Source organism: Lucilia cuprina, chromosome 5 (genome assembly GCF_022045245.1).
Source record: "Lucilia cuprina isolate Lc7/37 chromosome 5, ASM2204524v1, whole genome shotgun sequence".
Classification (NCBI taxonomy): Eukaryota; Metazoa; Arthropoda; class Insecta; order Diptera; family Calliphoridae; genus Lucilia; species Lucilia cuprina.
The window spans coordinates 69,361,950-69,381,844 of record NC_060953.1 but is presented as its reverse complement, the minus strand read 5'-3'; the positions used below and the strand labels follow the sequence as shown (position 1 = coordinate 69,381,844).

General features: G+C 27.2%; 1 protein-coding gene across 1 annotated transcript; it reads left to right on the top strand.

The window, feature by feature from the left end:
* The first annotated feature begins 1,860 nt into the window (after positions 1-1,860).
* LOC111687868 (cuticle protein) lies at positions 1,861-19,110 on the top strand. Its single transcript, XM_046952596.1, has 7 exons — positions 1,861-2,017; positions 2,181-2,318; positions 4,500-4,919; positions 17,361-17,465; positions 18,056-18,152; positions 18,224-18,442; positions 18,876-19,110. The coding sequence occupies exons 1-7, from the start codon at positions 2,003-2,005 to the stop codon at positions 19,058-19,060; spliced, it is 1,179 nt and encodes a 392-aa protein (XP_046808552.1). The 5' UTR covers positions 1,861-2,002; the 3' UTR covers positions 19,061-19,110.
* The last annotated feature ends 785 nt before the right edge of the window (positions 19,111-19,895 follow it).

The following is a 19,895-nucleotide window of genomic DNA, read 5'->3' as shown; positions in this document are numbered from 1 at the left end:
ATGACAATAAAGCTGCAAATATAGGAAAAAAGGTGTGAATTTTATTTATTGTTTAATATTCCGCATGTTAAAATTTTATGCAAGAATATTGTTGCAAATAAATAGAAACAAAAAACTAATTGACAACAAGTTTCAGATTCTCATTCATTCATGTACATGTACGATTCACAAGATGAAATCAAGCAACAAATTAAGACACAACGTCACTAGAAAACACACAAAATAAAAGACACACACATCGTTTTAATTTAAGAAAAAACCAGCAGCCGTAGTTTTATATTAAATGTACATTATGTTCTGTATTTTGTCTAAAACCAATTACTACTACCAAACAAATCAAACTCTAATCATAGACTGATTTAACTTCTATTCCAGCAAATACTCTCGCTTTCAATATAAAATCAAACAGCAAATTTTGCTCAAAATTATAGTATAGAAAAATAAGGTTGGTTTACCGCCACTTCAACAATAAAACTAATTATTGAATACAGTGGACCAAAAGTAGAAAAATATGAAACAAGAGTATTTTAATTATTATTTTATATTTGAGTTGATGTGCTGATGTTTGTAACATATAATGTTATTGGCACATACCAATATACCAAAGCATACCAATAGGGTTATAATTAATTCTGAGCCGATTAAGCCATGTCGGTCTGTCCATCCACCTGTCCGACAGCTGGCAGTGAATTTTTGTTTTTTTTCTCAATTTAAAATTTTACACCCCTAATAAAAAATATCATTAAAACAATTAAGAAATTATAGTTGGAAGAGGACGACCATATAATACTCTACTCCTGTTACAAGAAGTAAAATGTTAATTTGTTTTCATAATAAAATATTTAAGTTGAATTGTACCTTGCCTCAGATATACTTAAGCCATTTATTGTTGTATAAAACTGTGGACATTAAGTAAAATTTGGCAAATTTTGAGGCATTATAATTACAAAGTTCATGAGGGTTATCAATGCTAGTATAGAACTTGGTTTTGCAACTTTTTGTCGACAAAGCCCTATTCGGCGGGTTCAGTTGTATGGGGGCTAAGTGAAAAATGGACCGATGTTAACCATTTTCAATATGGTTCGTCTACGGTATCATAAAATATCATGTGCCAAATTTCATTGAATTATCTCAAGAATTGCTGTATAAACTGTATAAATAATACGAAACAACAGTGTTGTATATCATAGGCTATGTTTTAGACTAGACTTTACCCTTGACTTAAGACTACACTATTGACTATACTAAAGACTAGACTTAAAACTGGACTATAGACCAGACTGGACAATAGAATGGACTATAAACTATACTATAGACTTGACTATATACTCAAATAAAGAAAATTCTAAAGTAAAGAAAATTTACGCTAAATCGTCCCACTGTGTATGTGCTTAGAAAATTAAAAAAGTAAGGTACACATACACATACCAACTACATGTTAGCTAGCAACAAGTAAGAGTAAAACTTGTACTCAGAGTTTGCTGTTCGTATTTGTATGTTTGCAATTGTTGTTGGTGTTGTTGGTTACTTTTTGTTTATTATTATTTAAACTAATTCTGCCAACTATGACAGTGTTTATTTGTTGTTGGTTTTATAGTTTAATTTTTGTTTATTTCTATGTTTTATTGTTGCATTTGTTTTTGTTGTTCAAGTACAAGTATTAAACATAATGTTGTAGTTTTTGTTGCTGTTTAGCTTTTAACCCTCTTTAATGTTGAGTATTTTGTGGTTGTTTTAAGTTTTTAATTTTTTTTTGTTAATTTTTTTATTTCATTTGTTACTATTTACTACGGGTGGAGTCTGTGTATTTTTGTTGTATGCGACGAGAGTGTTTTAAGAGTTTTATGTTTTAGTTTTGTTGAAATATTTTGTATATAAAAGCAATTTCCTTCTTGGTTCTAGTTATCAGTTGACTACAATACATTGAGTCGTCTACAACTCTTGGTTTAATAAACTACGAAAAAACTAAACTAATTTACAAAATAAATCCTTAAATCTAAAAATGGCTTTCTTTAAAGTGAGTGTGTGTGCAAGTGCACTGAACATGTTTTTCTTAACAATAAGGACTTAACTATATTTTTTATTATTTATTAAAAAAATCTTTGAACTAAAAATAAAAAATAAGTGTTTAAAGAGTGCAGTGTTTAATAGAAGTGTTAATTTGTTTGTTTATTTCTTAGTCCTTGATGTGCTTGGCTGTTGTGGGTGTTGCTACCGCTGGTGTCTTACATGGTGGCCATGCTGGTCCTGCCTTATACGCTGCTGCCCCAGCTGTATATGGCCATGGTGCTCACCCCGATGAGGGTTTGGACTATCATGTAAGTTAAATACATTACTAACTCAAAACTTATAAACAAGGATATAAAAAATATATTCAAAGTTATTAGAAAGTATATGCTTCGAAAATCTGATACATGATTGCAAATAGTTCAATATCTACTTTTTTTTAAATAAATATATGTATATTAAATATTGAACATTTTCTACAAATACAAAATTTATAGAAAATATTCAAAAAGATTTATATTTTGTAAATCTTTTAAAAATATAAAGAAGTGTTTCAAAAACATATAAAGAATTCCAAATTTTGAATTATCGATAATTTTTTCAATACAAAAAAAATTATGGATTTTTTATTTATCAATTTTGCAAAATTGTTAGTTTTTTTTAATTCACAGCTGCAATGCAAAAGTTAAAGTTTTCAAAAGAATAAAATTTATTTTAATTGTTAAGATTTAAAAAATCCATGTAATTCCCTTCCATCACACAACAAACTATATCTGATTTTTAAATTTTACATTTAGCATTTATAAAATAAATTATTAAATATTTATTCAGCAATAAAATACATTTCCCATTATATAAATACAAAAAGTACATTAAACAATAACTTTGCTTCTTTAATAATTCTGCCATAAAGTTTGTCGCAACACCATATCTATTTTTATGACAAAGAAGATATAATTTCATTATTGTGTTTAACCATACTATTGACTTGTTTCATTATTTTTCTTTTTTTGCATTTATTAAGTAAATATTACTGATATTAATATATATTTAATATATGTAAATGTGTAAATTGTGACATATAGAAAAAGAAGAATCATTTGCAGACAATACTAAATGACATAAATAATTAATTGCAGCACATTTTTACCAGTCTGTCAGTAGTCAGTGGGGGGGAAAAATTAGTAAAACTTGCATGATCGCACACGTAATTTCAAACAACAATGTTAAAAAATTGCACATTGTCTGCAATTAGTTAATGGTATTAGATAGAGAAAAAAACTTAGTAAATAGATTTTAAATTTCCGTGGGTTTTAGCGAACAAATAAAGATACTTTGCACATGATGGCATATAATTTGCAGTAATATATGGGTAATTAACAGCATAGGAGATTCAAGTGTAATATGATGAAAACTAAGTAATTTTTAAAGTAGCTTTAATATTTGTTTATATTATATATATTTCTTATTTGATAAACTTTTTTCTACGTGGTAAAGATTTAGAATAAAAGTTGGTTTTATTCCACTTAAAGTCTCTCATTTTAACATTCAAAGCTTTTTAATTTTTCACATTAAACATTTTATTTAATGAGGGAAGAACAAAAGATATAAAAGATATATTAAGCAATAAACCTATTTACTTTCTTTGAAATAAATATAAAGAGAGCAGATCAAAAGACTTAAGCAACAGACCTATTTAATTTCATTAAAATAAATGTAAAGATGAGGGAAAAAAGGATTAAAGAACAAACCTATTTATTTACAAAATAAACATAAAGAAACTATGCAATGATCGAAATTTTGCAATAATTCTTCTAATATCCAAATTCAAATTTGTCACTCAAGTCTTTCGAATGCCACTTCTTAATAACTTTATTGCGAAATATCTTTAAAAGTTCTGAAAATAAATAATATTACAACATTTGATGTGAAAAAAAGCTATTGTCTTCTTTGTTTTTTAACATATTTTCAAACATAAAATAAAGTATTTTGTACACTAAGACACGCGATTTCATTAAGAACTCTTAAGTTTTTAACTTTTAGTTTCATTCAAAAGTTTATATATTATTTAAACTACAAGAGACACTTACATGCAGCAAGTTCGCATGCATGTAAGTGTGCAACATATTTTCATTCACTATGAAAGTCTGCGTAATTCTTTTATTTTTTCATTTTCATTGTTTATTTATGCTTCACTTATGTTCAATGTTTAATCATGTAAACTGACATACTTTGGCGCATAAAAGTTATAATTAAATGTAGCACATCTATGTATATGTAGCCTGCATATAGTATAAATAATATTACAGAAATATTTGTAAAGCCGGTAATTTTATGACACAACAGCTGCTACTGTTTTAGAAATATGTGCAAAAATGTATACAATTTGTATATTACACATGTGATTTCTGTGAGTAATTTCTTTTTTTATCAAAGTAGAAATAAAAACAAGTTCTTCTTTTTTAAAATTTATTTTAATTTTTTTGTTGCAGTCTTACCCCAAATATCACTACAACTATGGTGTTGCTGATTCACATACTGGCGATGTCAAGTCACAACATGAAGTACGTGATGGTGATGTAGTCAAGGGCTCTTACTCTTTGGTTGAACCTGACGGTTCAGTGCGTACCGTTGAATATACCGCTGACGATCACAATGGTTTCAACGCTGTTGTACACAAAACAGCCCCCACTGTACATGCTCATGCCCCAGTAGTACATGCTGCTCCCGCTCCAGCAGTCTATGCTCATGCTGCACCCGCCGCTTACGCTCATGCTGGTCCCGCTGTAGCTCATCATGTTGCTGCTGCTCCTGCCGTCAACTATGCCTCTGTGGCGCATCATGCCCCAGCTGCTGTTGCTGTTGGTCATGGTTATGGTGGTTATGCTGGACATGGTGCTCATGGTCATTATTAATTAGCCATTTTTGCTTTCTCGTAGACAAAAAACAAAACCGTAAAATCTTTGTAAATTATTTAGTTTAGTAAGTTAATTACCCCACAAACCGTTATAAAACAAGTCCTCAAATCTACTAAATACTTTCCCCCCGTTGACGACCTCGATGATATTAAGGATTATTGTTTAAAGGCAAACTTGGAAAAAGCAAAGAAGAAAAATAACAAGAAGAATTAAAAAAGCAGTGAAATGGCAAAGTCTGCACTTAACACAGAAACTCAACTCATAAACATACTTTTGTATATATATATTTTCCTAACCGATCTCTATCTATATTTCTATCGTTTAAATGAAACCTCTAATGATCACTATCTAACTCTCTCTCATATTAATAGTTCTCTTTACTTTACTACTTATATTAAAATGTATAATACTCCAATTACTCAAATCAACATACATACATACCTACCGATTTATATTCATCCACTTTTAGTTGATCACTGCCTTCATCACTTCATTAATCTAGATGCTCTTATTCATTCAACATATTTTTGTTTTTGTTTTTACTATTATTACGACGACACCATGCAACTCCATACATCATAAATGCAAAGCAAGCAAATTGCCTCTAGCGCTGGAACAAAAATTTTATAGAAATCCACAACAACTACAACGAGTATTGTATTTAAATAATTGTGTGTTTTTTACTTAATACTTTTGCTTAAATTTAATTTATAAGTTAAATATTTTTTTACGATTAAATGAAATGCGTTTAAACGCACTGAAATAAAGGAAACAATGTAGTAAATTTGATGAAACAAAGAAAAAATCTTAAATCGATTTTGTGTTTATAATTAATGGATTATTTGCTTGTACTTATTTTGTTAATGAAGGTTAATTAAGTACTTACACATTTTAAGATTTTAAAAGGATTTTTATTAATTACTAACATTTAATGATAGAATCCTAACAGTATTACAAATAGAAGTGTACATTTAGTATTTGAAAACGTAGACTTTAAAAATACATTACCTTATCAGGTATAAGTTTCCTATACTTTAAGTTAAAAAAAATTTCAAAGTAGTTTATACTTCATATATAATATTCATATATAATATTCAAAACTTGTTTTAATTGGTGACCCGATCATTTTTAAACGCTTGAAACTGTGTGCATACTATATAAAAGAGAGAAAACCTTTATATGGAAGTTCAGAATCTGACGGCTGGTGAAGTACGCCCAAAGTAATGTTTTTCCAGAGAGAATCGCATTTAAAACTAAGTTAAAGTCAGACATTCTAAACATAGGCGATGTTGTCAACATCTTCTAATACTTTCGATAATCTTACTTAGACTGTTGATAAAAAATGTGCTATTTAAATTTCATACGCATGATTGTATGAAAATACAATTCGGGAAAAATATTCTTTGTACTGTTACAGCTATTACAATTCCATTCGGATTGTTTTAATTCCAATTTTTGTCTTTTAGAATTTGAACTTTTTTTTAGTTTAAAGAAAATTTTTTAATTTACTTAATTGGTACATACCAACAAATTTTAACCCAAATTCGTAAAAAATACTTTTCTAAGGTATCTGAATCTGGGCTCAGAATTGCTCCTTTATCAGAACTTTAAAATAAAAATCCGATATACATATTTTCTTTCTGAGTTATTTTTACCAAATTCATATAACAATAAATTAACAAATGCATTCCAATTTTTCCTAATAAAATTATTTTTTAATGTTGTTGAGTGGACAGACATACATATTATTTTCAATTGATTGGTACATCTTCAAGTAGGTGTGAATCCATTATTTTTGAATATTATTTAATGCACTTTCACATGTTTTACAAAATTTCATAAATCAAGTTGTCGTTGTGCCGTTATAACATCTCAAAAAAGGGGCAAAAATTGTGTTTTTTCAAATTTCTTTACACGATATCTCAAATCCTAGATAATCTGAGATAATTGAGACTGAACATGGCTCAATTCATTAGAAACGTTTGTTTTTGTCAAACTTGTTTCATATTCGTTAATAAATGGAAACTTGCAACCTTTTCATGGCGAGAAATTTTGCTATGCTGCTTAAGTCTTTTGTTTTCTCTGTTAATTTGCAGTGCATATGTTTAGATTTAACATTGTTTAACTTTTTTGTATCCCCTCAAAAGTATGCTATTTATTTAAACTTTTACTAACGTAATTTAATAAAAGTATATAAAGCATACTCAAGGGATTTTTTAAAAATAAAATTAATTTTATCTTTATTTGTTTTACTTTTATAACACGATTTATTATTTACAAACTGTTTAAGTCATAATTGATATTAGTACATTAATTATAACTGAGTCATTTCCTGTTATTTGTCTTAAGAATATAACAAAAATGTTAGAGGAAATAATCTAGTTTTTGTTAAAAAATTCTTTTGAAAAAAAGTTTAGACTAACAATATGAATGAAAAATAGCACTTATGACGTTTTAAATACTTCACTTAGATTTTATTCACTTAAATCACTTTTTATAGAAAAAAAATGTGTGTATGATTTTAAAATAATACATAATCATTTTAAACATATTAAAACAATTAGTTAAGATTGAAAATTAAAATAAATATTATACAAAATATTTATCTTCATTTTGACATTTTTCATACTGAAATGATATGAAATTAAATGAAATCATCAGGAGTAACTTTAAAACGTAAGATTTAAAATTGTTTACATTTAAATCAATCAAACAAAATCCAAATATAAATAATATAAATATAGCAGTCGCAACTACCAAATTGTTTTCACATACATTGATTAATTAGTGTAGGGTACAATAGAAATGAATTAATAAATAACTAATGAAGTTCAATTATTAAATGACATATGTATGGATGAACGTCAAATACTGGTGTTTCACAAAAAAAAAAAAAAAATTAAAATTAAAGTCGGCCGTGGCCGACCATATGAAACCAGTTATAAAAATAGAATTCATAATAAAGCATTTATGTTCAAGTGTACTTTGCCACCAATATATTTATTCAATTAATTGATGAACAACTAATTTTCTGAAAGAGACTTTAAATGACTTTACTTGGGGTAAAGTATAGACCGATCCTTATTAAATTTGGCGGATAAATTTACGTTTACATAAAATGTCTTTATGCTGAATTTGTTTTCGAAATTAGTCTTTTTAAGTGATTTCTGGAAATTTTAGTAATTTTATGATGATAACTTGTATGAAGCCTAGGGCCAAATGAGGCTCGATCATCAAGGTTAGTGTACAACATTGTTGATCCACCATTTTTATTTTTAACATAATTATGAGTTAAAAAGGCCAAATTGGAGCGTCCAGTTGTATTGGGGCTAGGTTAAGCATTGATCGATTTGAACCAAAATCAGGATTTACAGCTTTCGTCCTTGAGCCAAAAGCATTATGTGTCTCTGAAAATAATTTAAACCAAGTGATATACTTTAAGGTAGGTTTATGACCAATATTTTTGTGCGTTGCCAACATCAGCATAAACGTATAATATCTTCCCCACTATAGTGGTTTAGGGTATAAAAACTACTACAAAATGAAAATAATGATTTAAAATCAAATCTAAAACTAGAAGTTGACAACAAAATACGCAATTGAAACAATAAATTCCAACACAAACTTGAATGTCATCAGTTGGATATAAGAGAAAAAAATCATAAAATAAACTAAAACTCTTTACTCCATTAAATAAAAAACCATAAATAAAAAATAGCTCTTAAAAAGAATTACAAACGACCAAGTGTCATTTATTGATTGTTGACAGTAAATGGTTGAACAAATAATTAAACCCAAGTAAAGAAGATGTTTAAGCTTGATATTGATATTTTGAAAAACAAAATATTTTATTAGTGGCTAAAGTTAGATTAAAAAAATTCAACAAAAAAAATAAAAGGTTAATAGAGCAGATTTCGAAAAGCAAAAAAATGGTCAAATATAATATGATATTCTTAAAAAAACATATATAAAAAATTCTTAGCTTATAGTATTTATACAATTCTTAGTATATTGTTAGATAGATTGATAGGAGGATGCATTATTAATCACATCCAAAGAAATACACCACTATCGGGCCTGTATGCGCTCCTTTTCAGGGAGTAATACCTAAGAATGGATGTTATTTCCGGAATATCATCAATTCCTAGATACTTAGATCTAACTTACTAAGTAACTAAAACTTCTAGCTTTCAAGTTTCTTATAAACATTTTTAAATTTTAATTAATTATCATCAAATTAAAATAATACTTTTAAAGTATTCGGTTTTATTAAATTGGCTTGATGCCTCTTTCTTTAGACATCTTAAGCTTAAGTAGTCTTAGTTTTTAATATTTAGTTTTTATTTAAATATTATTTAACGCCTCGTTGAGTTTATAATTCAAACTAATTATTTAACAAATTTTTATTTCTATTTTTTTAATATTTTTCTTAAAGCATACATAGTTGTGGGAAAAACATTAAAAAAATATTTGCCCAAACGAGGAAGAGCTTTATTTCACATTTTAGTTTCTTTTTTTATAATTTTAAGTCTAAAGAATGAAGAAAATGAAATTTAATTGTTATCATAAATTGATACATTTATTATAGTTGTATTTTTGGTGGTGTGTATTTCCTACTTGAGTAAGAATGACGGAATAAGGAAGGGTTTATTTTGTTTTTAACTCAGAATGTTCTACATTAAGAATAATTTTAGTTTTTAAGAAATTTACATAATTTTGGAAAATGATTTACCAATGTAATAAGGAAATGCTTTAATAGAATTTATAATTAAATCATTTTAGTATATTTGCTAAACATGTGTAAAAAAATATATGTTGGACTCATTAGAAAAATTAGTTACGTTGATCTAGTTTGCGATTTGTAGTCATTAAAAATCAACGTGTGGCTGTTTTTTTTTCAGTAAATTTTATTTTTCAATTTTGTTGTTAATTTTTAGATTTTAGGCAACATGTTTTGGATAATATTATAATAGATTTTATATTGGTTAGGCCAACATATAACCACTAAACTAACATTAGTGGCTAATTTGTTAAAGGACCTCATTATTTTCCATAGTTTAAAAAAAACTTTCAAAACTTTTCAAACATTATTACCTTATTTGTCATTTTTAAAAATTATTTTGTAAAATGTTCATAATCTCCGATACCACCTTGATATTCCTAGTTCAAAGAACAAATTAAATTTTTTGTTTGTAGTTATAATTACACTTTTTAATTAATTCAATTTAGTTTTAACATTTAAAGTTCATTGAAGTTAAAATAATTTGCTTTAAACGTGTTTTTAATTTTAAAACATTATTTATGTCGTGTAAAAATACCACAAAATATTTTTGATTTAATAATACGAAACTAAAAACTAGTTTACTCCATAAACTAGAAAACATGTCTATAGAATTCAAAAGACTTAAGAAACATTCTCGAAAATAGATGATATGTAATACACAAGTAAAAATAAATAAAAAGATTTAAATCAATTCTTTTTTTAACATGTTCTTAAACCTACAAGTGAAATAAGTATGAATTTTGCGGTTTGTATTAATTTTAAATTTTTAACAAAAAAACGTTTTTTTTAAAAAAAACAAAATTTTAATTAAAACATGTTTAAAATTAAAAGAAAAAAATTACTCATTGTTAATTGTATTGTTTAATACTGCAATCAGCATATGTTATGTTATTAACTATTACATACTACATTTTAACTATATTTTATTTAAATATTTTACAAAAATTTTTATATGAAAATTAGCAAATATCAAAAACAAAAATAAAGAAATGGAATTGCTGATCTTAAAATTATGTAAAATAATAATGAATAAAATGACAGGGGTCATAAATAAATGAATACCTTACTGGAAAGTTTTCTTAATATAAAAACAGTGCTGGGAGTTATAAAATGTATGCGATCTGACACGTGTGATGATTGTGTATAGCCTTTTAATATGTCCAGTATACATTGATGACGTGTTCTATAACCACTTTTTGCCAGTTCGCCCAAAGTTATAAGCCGTTCGCTTATAAATGACGCTATCTTATACGTGTTTGGTATATTTAGCAACGGGCCTTAGTTGACGTAGTACTCATGTATATATCTGTAGTAGTTTGATATTATACTTTTGTCTAAACTATTCAAGAAACGTACAGATAAACATAAGCTTAAATTAGTCTAATCACACGTTTATAAAGTTAATGAGTTGTAGTTATTGTAAAACTCCATTTCTTGCCTTTGCGTCTTCTATATAACAAATAGCATCGATGTGATCTGTTGATCATATTCTCTATGTGGTATCTCCATTTTAATTTCTTAATCTGTTACCGGTATCTTCTCGGATAAGAGTATCTTTGTACATATTACAGAAGGAGCCTTCCGGTTTCCACCGATCATCCGTTTACATGTTCCTTATACTTAAAGTCTTTGTCTAGTATACTGTTTTTATCTAAGATTCTGTTCGAAGGTTTTGAGTATGAAAGATGTTAGGTTTATCGGTCGATAGGACTAAGGTTCTGTTCTGTTCTTTTCTCAATTCTCTTCTGTTAGGACAAATATGAATTTAGAGAATGTGTTTTAATCTGCAAAAGTGATGGAGAAATGAAATTTTCCTGCAGTTTTAAAGGGTGACCAATTACATCCTTAATCATGTCAGTTATAGTAAATATCTCTATGTTAGCCTCCCCTTCCTTCATTGTCTCATCCATATCCTACATTTATAAATAAAATTTGGAATATTTTTGAAATTAAAAAATGAAATTAAATACTAATATTGCAGAAGCCATGAAATAGTCTCCAATAAAATTCAACAAGTGTTTGTTTGTTTTTTCCATTGTGGTAAATTAGCTATTAGATATGCTTTTGCTCTGATAATGTCAATATAGTGAGTAACCTTCACTTGTGTAATTTGATTTGACATCTTATTCCATCGACCACAAACGTTATTGACAATTTTTTCTTATTTCGATCTGCACTTCTTCGCAATCAATGCCAATGCAGCAATCCCATGCTTGTATCAAGCTAAGAGGAAAAAAACAAACAAAAATATATTTTTCGTTTGCAATTTTCAATGCAAAGTTCAGTTTAATAATATAAAGAAAACTGAAATTTACACAATCTGATATCTATCTGGTCATTGCTGTTAGGTGGAGATAGCAATTAATTTATAGCCACTGATGTTTAACAAGCTGTTACATTTTCATTGTTCAAACTTAACCAGCGGTGTTTTGGTGTTCAAAACATCAGACACCAAGATTACACCAACCTCAACGGGGTCTAATAAAAAATGAATTGTGAACAAAAAATGTGATTTTTATGTCAAGTGCATGTGTAAAGAAATGTGTTAATTTGTTATAAATAAAACTTAAAAAAAGAAAAAAATAAAAAAAAAACAAAACAAAAGTTTTTTTAGCCATCCATGGCAGAAAGTTGCAACATCGTCAGTGAATAGGTTGAAATTTATACAAACATAATGTCACTACCTATATTATGACAGAATGACTGACTTACTAAATAAACTAGCTGACTGCCCATTTAACAACAAACAACAACTCATGGTCTAATTATAATTATTGTTATTATTTGTGACTAGTTTTTCATTTAAGGTTTTTTTTTTGTTCTCTGCTTACAAGTTGCCTTAATTTCATGTTTTATTCAGTGTCAGCGCTAGTTAAATAAGTTTAACTTTATTTTGACCACGAACCCTATTTACACATGCAAATAATAATAAACTAATTAATTAAAGGTTTTTCATTATTTGAATATGTATGTATATATAATTTAACTTAAATCCTTAAACACGCATGAGACTTTTTTTCATGATGTTTTTGACTATTTAGTAACAATACGAGGTTACTAACATTTTATTTGGAGTTTCAATTAAACAGAACTATTAGCCAAATAACTTGTTACAAGTTGTTTTATTTTAAATTTTATTTCTTTTCTTTTTATCTTTACTGGTTTTTTATTTAAACAATTATGTTTTTAATTTACTTTGAAGGTCGTTGCTAGCAAAAACAAGACACAACAACAATTTTAGGGAAAATAGCTGAAAATATTTATTTGAATTTGCATAAAAATACAAAAAATAATAAAAACACAAGTACAATGTTTGAATTTGTGTTAGATTTAAAGTCAAGTAATTGGCAGTAGAATGCGTTAATTGTGGGAATTTAAAAATTTATTATTTTTTTATTTTGGGTACAAAAACTAAAATAAATTTAAACTCCTATTGTCCACAATAATTTTCAAATTCTTTAAAAATCTAAATTTAAATTTTAACGGTTTTGTGTGGATTCTTGGAAAGATTTAATAAAGATTTATTTCTATTTCAGCAATGCAATTAAGAATTTAAGATTATTTCATAACAATGAAGTTTTACACGAAAAATAAGTGCAAAAACACAAATGTTTTTGAGTTGATTGACAGTTGTAGGTGGTCGAGAACAGAATTGGAGCCAGTGGGTAGAACCTCAAACTCAAAAGTTATATTATTTCTATAACAGTTATATTGCTATCCAAAGTTGCAACATGTAGAAAAGGTCGTATACTTTAGTTTTTTCCTTAATGGACGCACAGACAGACAGACGGAAGGATGGACGGACGGACAGTCGGACATAAGTAAATCGATTCAGAAAGTGTTTTTAACCGATAGCCGATATTTTTGGGTGTTACAAATATTAGCACAAACTATAGTGGTATGAAAGTATGAATTCTTTAACTATTGTTATGAATATTTGATTTTTTAATATAATTTTTGCCATCAAATTGTTTAAGCAATTTTGTTTGCGACGTTGAGATATTGTACTCATTAATCTAAACTGTAATTAAATATTTAGTATTGAAACTAAAATAATTTAGTTCAATATTCTCATTTATATTATTCTTTATGGTTTTAATTTCACATTTTAAAACATGGTCAAATTTAACGAAAATACTATAAAAACTCAAACTTTTTTCTACATTATGTGTTTCCCGAGAGAAGAACAAAAGCATTAATTTTGAAGACAAATAATGGAAATAAATAAATAAAAATCATTTTCAATTTAAAATTTTAAAATATTTCCAAAAAATTAGAAAAAAAAATTATTAAATGAACAAATGATCTTTTGAGAATTGAAACCTAAACATTTTTATCAGGTCATATGGCCACTGATTGCACTGTACATAAAACTTATAAAAAAGTTATTTGTTTTGAATTTAAAAATTATGTAAAATAATATAGTCCGATATATTTGACTATATGGTATCCTATGCCTGCTATATGGTTCGATTTTCATGAAATTTAGTTTATTTGTATACTCATAGTACTAAATTTTTCAAAATGTACCAATGAGTCATTTACATGCGCTAAAAAAATACAACACGAGCAGATGGTCGGATTTGTCTTAATTGACCCAGAAAGTCTTTCTGTATTATTATCACAAACATATAATATTCTCCCCACTATATTGGTGTTATCCTTTTTGATATACAAAATAGATTTAAAATCTTAAATATTTTTGAAATTTAATAAATAAGTACTTGAAGTGCAAAACCACAAATGAACTTCATAACCAAAAAGACTAATTCTTTGTTTTAACTTTAAATGGATTCTTGTCAAATATCTAAAATTGTTCACATCAAAGTAATATACCCTAGTGTCCATGGTCGTATTGTGGTGTGTAGGGTATTAAAAAATACGAAAAAAAAACAAATTGAGTCTTAATAAATATTTACCAAGGTTGCACGTAATTCTATGGAAATCAGTTTATGAGACAAAGTACAAATTAAAGCATAAACTTAAAAAAGTAGATCAGAAAGAAAACAAAAAAAAAACTTTGCAAAAAGAAAAAAAAAAACAAGAGCAGTGAGAACCTAACAAATCGTCTGTGGTAAAGTACTTGAACATAAATTATTTTGCTGCTTGTTTATATATTTAACATTAAAGTACTATTGGTTACCTTTTTCCACCGACAAACTACAATCCATTAATAGTTTTTAAAATGTCATAATACGTATTAAAGTCTTTAATTACAAGATTATGGTCAATTAAAAATGAGCAATTGCTTCGCATTCGATATATTGTAAAAAATACTAGAATATTTTTATAGTTTGTAATCTATTATCTACTACAATTAAAAAATAGCAAAAAGTTCAGTTTTTCTTTATAGCGATTTAATTGAAAGTAATTAATTGTTGTTGGGTCTATATAGTTATTAGGAAATGTTGCGATATCTAAAGGAAATGTTTATAAAAAATTTATTTGTTTTTGTTTTTGCCAAACATCTTTAAGTAAATTAAAAATACCTAAGGAAATCTACAAGCAGGTTTGTAAAAACTTTAATTTCTTATTAAATTCTTTTTTTTTGTATTTTAACGGAGAATTAAGTTAACACTCAGTTATTATTGCATTAGTTACACAACTATTTTCATATCCATTTTTTTGCTTATACTAGTTATATCCTGCACCACTTTAGTGGGATGTTTGTAACGCACAATAATATTGGTCCTATACCAAAATACCAATCTGCTCAGAATCATTTTCTGAGTCGATATAGCTATGTAAGTCCGTTCATCTAAACCTTATAATCAAACTGCAGGTCACAATTTTGAAGATACTTTAATGAAATTTGGTACATGTTCCGGTGACGAAGCCTGATGAAAATTGTTAACATTGGTTCATAATTTCACCTAGCCCCCATACAGATGAACCCGCCGAATTGGGGTTTTAAGTTCATAATTATGTTCAATATATTCGCATCTCGACAAAAAGCAGCAAAACTAAGTTCTATACTAGCCTTGATGACCCTCATGAACTTTATAATTATATGGCCTCATTTGACCTTAGACCCTATGAAAAAGCCATCTTTAAAATTTGATATAAAGTCCACACTTTTATTCAACAATAAGTACATATGAGACATGGTACATTTTATTTTTGTAACAAGTGAAGGGTATTATATTGTTGGCCTTGGCCGACTATAATTTCTTACTTGTATTAGTTTCGCGTTAAGTACAATAATTTTTCTTCGAAATTTTCCCCTTCGAAACTTGTTATGAGAAACCGTTATGGAGTCGATAATCCTTTTCTGGAACAGTTTTGAACCAAATTTTTAAACAATGTTTTTTGAACACATACGTTATTTTAAGACAACCAAAGAGTTTCATGGTTAAACATTAGCTAAATTTTAATTAGAGTAATATTTAAGCCTGGGACTACATACTATGTAAACCTTTGCTCATGATACAGCTCACAATTATAGAGATCATTTTATGAAATTTGGCGAAGTCTAGTCTACAGTCTAATCTATAGTCCAGTTTATAGTGTATTCTATGGTCTAGTCTATAATATAATTTATAGCCTAGTCTAAAAACTAGTATATAGTCTAGTCTATTGTCTAGTCTATAATGTAGCCTATAATATAGTTTATAGTTTAGTATATAGTCTAGTCTGTTGTCTAGTCTGTTGTCCAGTCTATAGTCTAGTCTGTTGTCTAGTCTGTTGTCCAGTCTATAGTCTAGTCTATAAACTAGTCTATAGTCGACTATAGTATAATCTAGTCTATAATATAGTCTATAGTCAAGTATTTAGTCTAGTTTAAGGTCTAATGTATAGTCTATTCTATAGAACTTTAACACTCAACAATTACTGTTTTTAAATTATTAATAACTTCCTAACTAACTGAGAAGTGTATTTACAGACTAAAAGGTACCACAACATGATTAAATTAACAAAATACAATACAAATATTTTTAACAATAACAAGTCACCCCTATAAATCAAAACATTAAGAAAACTCTCTTGATTAATACACCACAATTCACCACTGATCTTCCGCAATACAAACACAATATAAAAACTCTTCTACAACAACGGTTACACTTGAGCAAATCAACAAAATATACAAATCCAAATTCAATTCATAAAACAATCTCAGAATAACAACAATCTTATACTACAAATCTCAACTAAACAAACGAAAAGAGAATAAAAACAAAATAACAATAAACATGTAGTTTATATTAATGTTTTGTTTTTATTTTTATTTTTATACCCCCTATTAGCTATGAACAAACTACCGGCTGTTATACTCATTTTAGATGTACATTAATACTTATACTCATACTAAATATAAAAAAGCAAAAACTAATACATATGTAGTTGGTAGAGGTTGTAGATACTTTTCTTGTGATATTTTTTAGCGTATAAAATGCAAACTTGATCTTAGAATTGTTACAGTATTCCGGGCAATTTCAAAGTGTTCAAAACGGTGCCTACGAAATACCAAAAGTATTTAATTAACAATTTTTCCAATAAAAAATATTAATAGTGCAATTTTGTAAAGGAAATATTAATTATATTTTTAATTTTCAGATTTTCTAAAAATAAACGAATTTCTAGCGATTTTTCTACATTCAATTAAAAAAAAACAATCAGTGCAATACTTTTTTTAAGTGTATTAAAAAAATATATCGAAAATAAACATGTCTACCATCAGCAAAGTGATCATCCTTTTTGTAGCCTTAAGTGCCACAGGTGTTTATGCACGACCAGGTTATGCTGTGGATTATTATGTGAGTGAAAAAAAATAAATTATTTTAAAAGAACTAAAAAACCCATATACATACATATAAAAAGGACTTATTGTTTCAAAAATGTAGAATAATATTAAAAGAAGGTTGATTTAAAAGCAAAGTTAAAAGTGATACAATATGAAATATTAATCATTAAAATTAATAATAATAAAAAATATCAAGATTTTTAAAATTCATTTTAAACAATAAAAGAAAACAGTTTTAATATATTTAATACAATGAAACAAATTGTGTAAAACAAAATTTACAATTATTTGTTTATTTAAATGTAAAAAGTGTAATTTAAACATTTCAATAAGGCAACACATGGGACATTTTGTTTTGAAATTCTGTGGATTTATATTTAACTTATATGTAATTTAAATATCGCTTTTAAATAACATTTTTGACTCATTTGAAGACTTTGTGCTTTTGATTTTGTTTCAATATATTTTTCTTTAAGTTAATTAATTAATTTCTATTGTATATTTTTTTCTTTTTTTATCAATTCAATTATTCAATAAATAAAATAAAATATTTTGAGTTAAAGTACATATCCAAATAATATTAATATTATTTTTATTATTCAGGATCATCCCAAATATGCTTTTAACTATGGTGTAGCAGATCATACAACCGGTGATGTCAAATCTCAACATGAAACTCGTGATGGTGATGTAGTCAAAGGTAATTGAAGAAAATCGTCTCTTATTCGTTCTATATCTAGTAATTTAAACATTTTACTATTGCTTTTTTAGGTCAATATTCATTAGTTGAACCTGATGGCTCCATACGTACTGTAGACTATACTGCCGATCCCATTAATGGTTTCAATGCTGTAGTAACCAAGTCAGGACCCACAGTGCATGCAGTAGCGAAGCCAGTAGCTATAGCTCCTAAGCCAGTGGTAGCTTATCAGCCCGTTGTAAAGCATGTGGCACCAGCACCTGTTGTAGTAGCCTCTCCAGCTCCTTATGGTGAGTTAAATATAACAAAAGTTAACTATTTCAAGAGAAGCTATAGGTAGCACTTTAAAAACTCACTATTTAATATCCCCTTTCAAGTAAAAAAAACTCCCCCCAGCGAATTGTAGTTGACAAAATGCGTCACTTTCAAATGCCCCTATGCACTTTATATAGATTCTTAAAACCTCGTCACTATTTGAAACCCCTCACCCACCAGTTTTGGTTAAAAAAGAACACAGAAAATACTTAGCAAAATTTGTTTGCTTTTTTGCCATAATTCATGTTAATTATTATTTTAAAGATTTTTTCGTTAAAAACAACAATTAACATTTTCATACAAATGAACAGAAATAGAAAAAAATTGCATTGTCTTTCTTCTTCTTCTTTTTCATATTTATCTCTCTGTGCATTTGAAAATTTCCCACATTCACATTCAACGATGCAGGCATTGACACATATCGTATGTTGAAACTATTTCGACGTCATGCCAACTACAATAATGGTCAAATACTTAAATTACGTCCCGATAGTGAGAAGCAGCAGCAGGCTGTGGGTGTTGTCTATGAGCAAGATTATAATGATTATGGCCAAGGAATAGATAGATCTGATTATCAAGGAGATTATTATTGAATTTCTATATAACATGTTTTTTTCTAATTCTTTTAATAAATTTATTTAAATTTAAAACAAAAAACACCATAGCGAAATTAAATTCAAATCCAAGGGTAATGTGCTTTTGATAGGCCATCAAGTCAGTAAAACTGATATTCTGTTTTCATTTATTTAAATATTGTGGTAGTTTTAACATCAATGCTATTTATAAATTACCCCATCAAATGTTGTACAACCACCGTTAAAATCGATGACAAAGGTTGCAAAAAAACATAAACTGCAAGTAATGTAGCATAGCTATAAAAAATAGCAACAAAATATAACAATCATTTAGTTTTTATGGTTATTGAAATCATTTGATTTTGCAAAGATATTAAGGAAAATAACAAAAACTGTTATTGCTATTAATAAGTATGAAAAATAGATTTTGTTTAAAAAATGATTTAGCAATTTAATAAAGATAAAGATAATAAATAAGTTTCAACATAATATAGAGCAATTTGCTAAGGAACTTCAAATTTTATTTTATTGAGTTAGAAAACTGAAAAAAATATTGAGTCAATAGAGCAAACAAATGATTTAGGAAACAAGCGTTTATGATAAAAGAGTCAATATTTGTTTAATATTGTTATATGATGTAAATATTATCTTTTTGTTAAAGAATTTGAAATTAATTTCACCAACAGCTGAAATATTTCTACTTTTTAAAAAGGTTGGCTAAAAAAGAAAATTTTCGGGATATAAAGAACGCAAAATTTGGCGTTTTATTACCAAATTCTGATACATTTTTATATAATTTTTAGAGTTTATAATAAAAGTTAACGTGGTAGTTCACTGCTCGCAAACAGTCAAG

Coding starts and splice junctions, on each gene's coding strand:
- LOC111687868 (XM_046952596.1), top strand. Junction 17,466..18,055: donor GTTATGCTGTGGATTATTAT/GTGAGTGAAAAA, acceptor TTTATTATTCAG/GATCATCCCAAATATGCTTT. Junction 18,443..18,875: donor AGCCTCTCCAGCTCCTTATG/GTGAGTTAAATA, acceptor TCAACGATGCAG/GCATTGACACATATCGTATG.